This window comes from Silene latifolia, chromosome X (assembly GCF_048544455.1).
Source record: "Silene latifolia isolate original U9 population chromosome X, ASM4854445v1, whole genome shotgun sequence".
Taxonomy (NCBI): domain Eukaryota; kingdom Viridiplantae; phylum Streptophyta; class Magnoliopsida; order Caryophyllales; family Caryophyllaceae; genus Silene; species Silene latifolia.
Genome location: NC_133537.1, coordinates 299,692,503 through 299,701,965, shown reverse-complemented (window position 1 = coordinate 299,701,965; position 9,463 = coordinate 299,692,503). Strand labels below are relative to the sequence as shown.

The window sequence follows — 9,463 nt, the reverse complement described above, 5'->3', positions numbered from 1 at the left end:
GAGAGTAATAAAGAGCATTAATCCGAGCAATTAAGGAGGAATATTTACCATTAAAGTAAAAGATCTGGCAGCCGTTCAACATGGACTATATAAGGAAGCACTTGAAGATTATTTCCGACACACAACATAGCACATACAAGAGCATACAATATTCTCTATACTTGAACTATATTACCATTTGTGCTAAAAACTTAATATCATAGTGAAATCCTCTCCTTGCTTGGTGCTCGTGGTTTTTTCCCATTTAAGAGTTTTCCACGTACAAATTCTTTGTCTCATTACTGTTCGTTTGTCTTACTTTACTTTTCTAGTTTCGTACCCTGCCCTGCATATTTATAGATAAGTTCGAGCTAGTTAACCCTGCCTAGACCTACCCTGACCTGATTTCGCTTTGCGCAAAACCCATACAAAATAATTGGCGCCCACCGTGGAGCATCTAGCTCTTTAAAATCTTTTTTCCTTATCTCACAAATATCCAAATAACCTACAAAAATGGCCCAGCCTACCATCGAAGAACAATTGAACGCAGCCTTCCAGCAACTTGCTGAGTTGGAAGGTTTGAAAGACAAGGTAGCCCAAACTGAGGCTGAAATACTTCAGTTAAGAGAATCTGAGTCAGCTCTGAGACAAAAACTAGAGAAAACTCAAGGAGAAGGCTCTAGATTCCAGCCATGAACGCCTTTTGCATCAATTATCAAAACATTGATTTCTCCAGCTTTGGGAGTCCAAGTGGCTCTAAATTTATCAACATTGATGGTGATGGTGAGCCAAACAATAACAATGAAAAACCTGATGAATCTACAGCAGCCATCAGGCAGTAGTCCAGGAAATCAAGAAACTAAATGAAAAATTCGAAAAGATACCTGGAGTTCCTGCCAGCGTGGAGGAAGCTGCCCCTGATAGTTATACTGATTTGCCTTTTATAGACAAAATAGCAAAAGTGGATCTGCCTAAAAAATTTGTGATTCCGTCTATGAAGATTTATGATGGGACCACAGACCACAGAATCATGTAGCTCTCTATAAACAGAAAATGTTAGCTGCATCTATCCCTAGCGAGCTCAGGCAAGTTTGCATGTGTAAGGGATTTGGAACAACCCTGACCGGACCTGCTCTACAATAGTACATCAACCTGCCAATTAGGAGCATCCATCCTTTTGCCAACCTGATCAACAACTTCAACCAGCAGTTTGCAAGCAGCAGGGACTTGGAGAAGCGGTCAAGTGATCTTTATAGGATTACACAGAAGCCAGAGGAGACTCTTAAGGTATTCCTCGCCAGGTTCAATAAGGAGAAAGTATCTATTCCCAGGTGTGACGTTAGAACACCAGTGGAGGCATTCAGGCAGGGGTTACTACCTCATAGTGACTTGTACAATGAACTCACTAAGTATCCCTGCCATACCTTCGAAGATGTCCAGGCCAAGACCCTTGCAGATATCAGGCTGGAAGAAGACAAAATCTACAAAGTCGGATCATCCAATGGATCAAAGGACTATGAAAAGACCAATAGGAAGAGCAACAAAGGAAACAATTACAGACCTACTCTATATTCCAGGCCAGGCCATTCAGAAGTCAATCTGGCATATGAGTATCAAGGTAAGGCTAAAGTTTTTCCACCTATTTCAGAACATAACTTTATTGTTGATATTGCAGGCTTGATCCAGAGACTTAAAAACATGGGATCAGTAGTCAGATGGCCTAGGAAGGTGGAAAATCCCAAACCTAGGAGAGACAACTCCAAGTGATGCGAATTCCACATGGACATTGGGCATACGACGGATGATTGCTTTACCCTGAGGAAAGAAGTGGCCTACCTGTTAAAATCCGGATACCTAAAAGACCTGATCAGGACGAAGGGTAGGAATACAGACCAGAGCAAGGAGAACCAGGAGCAAAAGCAGGACCGCAACCTTCCTCCACCACCCCCAATCTATGAAGTAAAATTCATATCTGGTGGATCGGAAATTTGTGGCCTGACCAGTTCAGCAGCAAAAATATAGCCAGGACGCCAAGGACTACATCACCCTGCAAACCGAATCATGTCCCATCAATCACTTTCAGTGATTGTGACCTGGTAGGAATTCCTGATGTTCATCATGATGGCCTGGTAATTTCTATGCAGATTGGAACTGCTACAGTGAGGAGAATCCTAGTAGATGGAGGCAGCTCAGTAAACCTGATCATGCTTGATGTACTGAAAGCCCTGAATGTTAAAGAAGACCAAATCACCAAAAAATCCAGCGTTTTGGTAGGGTTCAGTGGAGAAAACCAAAAGCACATTAGGAGAAATTCATCTTCCAACCTATGTTAAAGGAGTCTCATCCTATGAGAAATTTGGAGTCCTGGATTGCTTGTCATCCTACAATGCAATCCTGGGTAGGCCATGGATCCATAATGTCAAGGCTATACCATCAACCTACCATCAATTTATCAAGGTACCAGGAGATTGGGGCATAGCCACAATCAAAGGAGAACACAAAGCAGCCCAAGAATGCTATACAGCGGCCTTAAAACCTTTCAAGGCAAGTAACTCTCTTGCATAGCAATTGCCGTATCCTGTCAGGAGCACTTATATGGCACCATCTAGGATAGAAACAGATCAGGTAATCCTAGACCCTGAGTATCCTGACAGGTATGTTCTAGTAGGGTCTGACGCCCCAGATTGTGTCAGGCCGAAACTGGTAAAATTTCTCAAAAATAAATCATCTTGGTTTGCTTGGTCTCATTTTGATATGACTGGAATTAGTGCTGATGTAATTACACATAAACTTAACATTGATCAATCTTTTAAGCCTGTGCAACAGAAAAAACGAAAATTTACACCGGATAGAAATGTAATAATCAATGAAGAAGTGGAAATACTTCTGGATATGGGAATGATTAGGGAAGTAATGTACCCTGAATGGTTAGCTAACGTGGTTGTTGTGCAGAAAAATAATGGTAAATGGAGAGTTTGTGTAGATTACACTGACCTGAATAAAGCCTGCCCTAAGGATCCATTTCCCCTGCCACATATTAATGCCATGGTAGATGCCACAGCAGGGCATGAGATGCTGACATTCATGGATGCCTCCAGTGGATTCAACCAAATAAAGATGCACCCTGCTGACCAGGAAATTACTACATTCATTACAGACCGGGGCATATACGGTTACACAGCCATGCCTTTCGGCCTAAAGAATGCAGGGGCAATGTACCAGTGCCTGGTCAACATGATGTTCAAGGATCAAATAGGTGATATCATGGAAGTCTATATAAACGACATGGTAGTAAAATCTAAAAATGCAGAAGATCATGTGAAACATATGGAAATAGCATTTCAAATATTGGAAAAATACAACATGAAACTCAACCCTGCAAAATGCCACTTCGGAGTCTCTGCAGGTAAGTTCCTTGGATACATGGTGACAAAAATAGGCATAGAAGCCAGCCCTGAACAGATAAAAGCCATCCTAGAACTCCAGTCACCCAAGTCTGTTGATGAGAGTGTCGTCGGGGCTCTCAATCAAACACATTTATATTTCTCAACAAACAACTAGTTAGTGGTTAAGTCGAGGTCGATCCATGGGACGGGGGTACTCAAATTGTTCAATCTAATCTTGAGGTTGTCACAATTGTAATGGGTTGATGATTCTAGTCTAATGAAAGCAATGGAAAGTAAACAAGCAACACAAGGGAAAGATGTAAACAAATGATTAAAAGTGCTAGGATATCATGGGTTCATAGGGGAATCATGGGAGTTGATCATACAAACATGTTCTCAATTATATGCAAGCATTTATTGTTATGATGGGATCGAGTTAGTGTATATCTTACAATCCCTAAAAAGGTTTGGGTCCCGGAGCCGAATCGATTAGATTATACAACACCTACAAGTCGACTTAATCCTTCCTATTCAACTATATGCATGATCTAATGAGGCTCGAGTTGGTTTATGTCTTACAAGCTTCATTAAAAAGATAAGTGATGGGTAAAAAAGGCAAGGATTCATAGGCTCGCATTTCATCAAACATAACATGTGCATAAGTTGAAATTACAACAAGCAAGCAAATAAATTATGTGAACATATTAGATTAAGCATGAATTATTCCCCATGTTGGTTTCCCTTAATTACCCATTAATCCCAGCTAGAAGACTACTCACTCATTATCAAGTTCAACATGCTAATAAGGTTGTCAATCATATTAACAAAGCAAAATATGATGAATAAATGAAAATGATTAATAATTAAAGCAAGCGTAAAGGAGAATTATACCTATGAAGATGATTCCAAATAATAAAGCAAAGAATAAAAGAAGAGAACTTGATTGATTAATGAAGAGTTGTCAATTCTCCAATAATAACCCAATAATCTTCAATTACCCAATAATAAACTTGAATTACTCAATAATAAACTTGAACAATAATTAAGGAAAGATTAGTATGTAATTTTGTGGAATAATTGAGATTAATCTATTCTAATCTACTCCTAATGAAAATTTAATCTAATCTAAGGAAGGATGATGATTAAACGAAAAAAAGATGAGAGAGAAACTTGAGAGAGAAAGCTCTAACATCTAAACCCTAAAATTCTGTGCGCAGTCATGGCGATTGTTCGAAATTCTCCAACAATCATCCGTTCTGCACCAAATTCCACACAAAATCACAAAAATTCTACTACCTCTGCTAATAAAAACCAAAAAAATACCAATAATAAAAATTTGGACCATCGTCTTCTGACGTTAATAAGACGAAGAGTGTGAATGAAATTACTGGTGTTACTCCTTTTGATCTTGATCATTTGGAGGTTGACGAAACAAAGTAGGAATGGCTAGTTCAGGGTAAAAAGAAATCGCTTTCCAATCATTGAGGAGGAACCGGATTTGTTGCGTTCTGAGGATATTCAGGAAGAGCTTAACTACTGGAAGTCCTCTGTTTACTGTTTCATTCTGGGTGCTAACCCTCCCTGGGATATTGTTGAAGGCTTTGTGAGGCGTATTTGGGCCAATTACCCTATTGACAAGGTATCATTCCTCCTGATGGAATTTTCTTAGTTCGTTTTAGAATGAGGCTAGTAAGGAAGCTGTTTGTTCTCGGACAAGGTCATTACCTTTTTGATAATAAGCCGCTTATTGTTCGTAGTTGGATGAGACTGTCACCCTCACAAAACAAAATGTTATGAATGTTCCTGTGTGGGTTAAAATCCTGGATTTGCCATTGAAATATTGGGGTAAATGTTTACCACCAATAGCTGGACTTGTTGGCAAGTATATCCGTAGTGATGCTTCTACTGAGGAGAAAACTAGGCTTGGTTTTGCTAGAGTCCTCCTTAAAGTTCCATTTGGTAAGGCTCTGCCTGACTCTGTGAAATTTTTAGATGAGGATGGTAAAATTGTCAAGCTTCGTGTTGAATGTGAATGGAAGCCAATTGTTTGTCAAACTTGTGGTGGAACTGGGCATGAAACTGATAAATGTAGGAAACCAAAGAAGAACAAATCACAACCTGCCCCTGCCACTAAGACATGGATTCCTAAGAAACCTGCAGTGCCCAAACCTGTCACTACCATACCTACTGTGACTACTCAACAGCCTGTAGTGCAATCCCAACCTGTGTCTCCTGTAGTTGTTCCAACTGATTTATCTAAGACACCAGAAGATGTGCAGCATAAACTACAGGTTACCTGGAATAAGGATGGTACTCAGCAGCAGGCCAACACCCCTGCCAGGCCTATGGTTACAATGAGTAGGAAAGAAATCATCAATGCAGGAAAGACCTCATCCTCCAACTTTAGGAAATACACATTCCAAGATGCTCTTAATAATGCTACTCCTAAGGTTGGGATTGGAGTTAATGGTAGTGTGTTACTCCCTTCAGGGAGTAATGCATAGCCTAGGTTTCTGGAACATCAGGGGACTTAACAGCTTATCTAAACAAAAACACATTAAATGGTTCCTACATTCTCATCAGATAAGTTTGTTTGGTCTCCTTGAGACAAAGGTCAAGCCTTTGTCTCTAAATGCTATTAGAAATAATATTTGTGATGGATGGGCAATCACTACTAATACTTTTTGCCATCCAGGAGGTAGAGTTTGGGTTCTATGGAAACCACATGTCTTTAATGTTAATATTTTGAAGTATAGTGCTCAAGCTATCCATATGAAGGTTACTGAAATTAGTACTAAGTTCCACTTCCTTTGTACCATGGTTTATGATTTTAATGATACCCATGAAAGGAAAGCTCTTTGGTTGGAACTCAATGCTTTTGCTGACTCAATTAGTTCCCCATGGATCATCTGTGGTGATTTTAATTGTGTCTTAAGTCCTACTGAGAGGTTAGGTGGTCAGACTACTATAGAAGAAATGGAGGATTTCCAAGCATGTATTGACTATTGTGGCTTGTTGGATAGTCCTGCTGTTGGTTCCTTCTATACTTGGAACAACAAGCAAGACCCATCCACTAGGGTCTATTCTAGGCTTGATAGAGTTTTAGTAAATCAGGAATGGCTCCTATCCAGGGGTGATGCTTATGCTCATTTTTACAATGAAGGACTTTTTGATCACTCCCCTTGCATAATTCAGGATTCTGATACTACTTTTGTGGGTAGGAAATTAAAAGCTTTAAGTACTATAATATGTGGAGTCAAGTTGATGAATTTTTGCCTTGTGTTCAGCAATATTGGAGTAAATTTTGGCAAGGTACTAAAATGTTTAAGGTGGTCATGAAATTGAAAAGCTTGAAGAAACCTCTGAAAGACCTGAATAAAAATCTTTTTGCTGATGTGGAGAATAGCACTGCCTATGCCTGGAAGATTTTGGATGCTATTCAGACGGCTCTAACTTCGAACCCAACTGATCCTCAGCTTATTTCTCAAGAAAGAGAAGCATCACAGACATATAGAGATCTTCAGAATGCTTGTGACAGTTTTCTCCTTCAAAAGTCTAAAGCTTCTTGGGTCAACCAAGGTGATAACAATACTAGATACTTCCACAGCTTACTCAAAGGGAGAAGTACTAAATCCAAGGTGTTTAGAATTACCGATGTTGCTTTGGTCATACTTTTTACCGATGGAGACAAAATTCAAGATGCCTTTCTAGGTTATTATGAGCAGCTTCTGGGCACTTCTGCAACAGTTACTCCTGTGAATGTTCCTTTGGTTCAGGCTGGTAAACTTTGTACCCAGGATCATTGGGCTATTTTATTATCCCCAGTTTCAAAAAAAGAAGTTAGAGATGCTATTTTTGCTATTCCCAACCATAAGGCACCAGGGCCTGATGGTTTCTCTAGTGCATTTTTCAAAGATAGTTGGTCTATTGTGGGTGATGATGTGTGTGCTGCAGTATTGGATTTCTTTGATACTTGGCAAGCTTCGCAGCAGTGAATCATACTTTTATAACCCTTATCCCCAAATGTGACTGCCTCGAATGTTACACAATATAGGCCTATTTCTTGTTGCAACATCCTGTATAAGGCCATCTCCAAAATTCTATGTACTCGGCTTGCTTCTTTCTCCCGATATCATTAGTCCCAACCAGGGTGGTTTTGTTAAGGGGAGGACAATTATTGAGAATATATTAATTTGTCAGGATATTGTGAGATTGTACAATAGGAAATCTGTCTCTCCAAGGTGCTTGATGAAAGTGGACTTAAAAAAAGCTTATGACTCTGTTCAATGGGATTTCCTTGAGAGTATGCTACATGCCCTGAACTTTCCTGCAAAATTCATTCATTTAGTGATGACCTGTGTTAGAAATGCCTCTTACTCTCTTGTTTTGAATGGTGTGAATTTTGGGTATTTTCGTGGTGCCAAGGGCCTAAGGCAGGGAGACCCTATCTCCCCACTCCTCTTCACAATTAATATGGAGTACCTGTCTAGAATCCTGGACCATGTTACTACTACCATGAAGTTCAAGTACCATCCTTTGTGTGGAGGCCTTAAACTCTCTCATCTCCTCTTTGCTGATGACCTGCTACTTTTTTCCAAAGGAGATGCTTCTTCAATAATGATCCTCTTGAGAGCCTTTGCTACATTTTCTGTTGCTACTGGACTCCAAATGAATGCTATGAAGTCTAATATCTACTTCAATGGAGTTCCTAGTTCTACTAAAGCTGATATCTTACTTGTTTCTGGTTTTGTTGAAAGGACCACCCCCTTTAAATATCCGGGAGTCCCCATTGTGGGTGGCGGGCTCTCAATGCAACAAATTAAAGTGTGCGGTGCTTATTGATAACATCACAGCTAGAATTAAAGGTTTTGGAGCAAAAAAATTATCCTATAGTGGCAGGCTCACCCTTGTTCAATCTGTACTAACCTCCCTGTACAGTTATTGGTCCACTATATTCTTAATTCCCAAAGGTGTCCTAACAAGAATTGATTCTATTTGTAGGAACTACTTGTGGGATGGTTCTGCAGATTATATCAGGTCACCTATGGTTAGTTGGGAAAAAGTTTGCTCTCCTAAATGTGAAGGAGGCCTGGGAATTAGACATAGCCTCTATTGGAATGCAAATTTGCCATTGGTAAGGCGGCACAGGTGGGTTTATACCAAATCGACAGACTTGTGGGTTAGATGGATAAACCATGTCTACCTGAAAGGCCAAGATTGGGACACTTACTCACCAAAATCTGAGGTTTCATGGAGCTGGAAGACTATTTGTAAGGTTAGAGATACTTTTTCGTGGGTTATAGTCTTTGGGCGTGGATCAAAACCCAGTGGATATACAGTATCCAGTGGGTATCAGTGGCTCAGACAGAAAAAGCCACTGGTTCTTTGGTCTAAGATTGTGTGGAATTCTTGGAGTGTTCCAAAGCATACTTTCACAAGCTGGCTGATTACAAGGGAGGCTTTGCCATTAAAAGCTACTTTGTTTCAGTTGGGTATTATCCAAGATGAGAAATGCTTGATATGTGGTAATGCTGCTGAAACTCACTCCCATTTGTTTCAGCAATGTATTTTTCTGCTCAAGGTGTTAAAGAAGGTTAGTGCAATCTTGCATATTATATTGCCTGCTACAAACCTGTTACTTTGGATTCAAGCTAAACCTTGGGCCAAAGTGAAGAAAATGGTTACTATTGCATGGATTCAGGCTGTTCACTACTACATTTGGCGACAACGGAACCAAATCAGAGTTGATGGCTTCCTGAACCATCCTGATAGAGTAGTTCACGAGATTAGGTGTATAATGAGAATTCGTGCTATGTATTGGTTTAAGCTAGTTAGAACGAGTAGAGAGAAAGCATGGCTTATGTCAGTTAGCTCCTAATTGTCATAAATTATGCTTAAATTGTACCGTTGTGGTAGTTTGTAATAGTTTGTTCTTGGTTATTAATGAGAAGCTAACCTTTCACCAAAAAAAAAAAAATAAGGAAGGATGATCCTTTGATTATTACAAATGGAGTATTTATAGTGGTACATCATTAGGTTAAGCAAGGGTAGATTAGTAAATAGCATTGCTAAGTGTTTGAGTAGGGAAATGCTCCTCT

The 9,463-nt window shown here is 39.7% G+C and overlaps 2 protein-coding genes across 2 annotated transcripts; both read left to right on the top strand.

Moving 5' to 3' along the window:
* The first annotated feature begins 1,032 nt into the window (after positions 1-1,032).
* On the top strand, positions 1,033-7,360 carry LOC141620371 (uncharacterized). The gene is made up of 7 exons (XM_074437262.1): positions 1,033-1,068; positions 1,189-1,266; positions 2,124-2,210; positions 4,888-5,004; positions 5,123-5,815; positions 5,949-6,578; positions 6,653-7,360. The coding sequence occupies exons 1-7, from the start codon at positions 1,033-1,035 to the stop codon at positions 7,358-7,360; spliced, it is 2,349 nt and encodes a 782-aa protein (XP_074293363.1).
* A 43-nt stretch (positions 7,361-7,403) lies between these two features.
* Positions 7,404-9,243, top strand: LOC141620370 (uncharacterized). The gene is made up of 2 exons (XM_074437261.1): positions 7,404-8,196; positions 8,393-9,243. The coding sequence occupies exons 1-2, from the start codon at positions 7,404-7,406 to the stop codon at positions 9,241-9,243; spliced, it is 1,644 nt and encodes a 547-aa protein (XP_074293362.1).
* Positions 9,244-9,463: the final 220 nt, after the last annotated feature.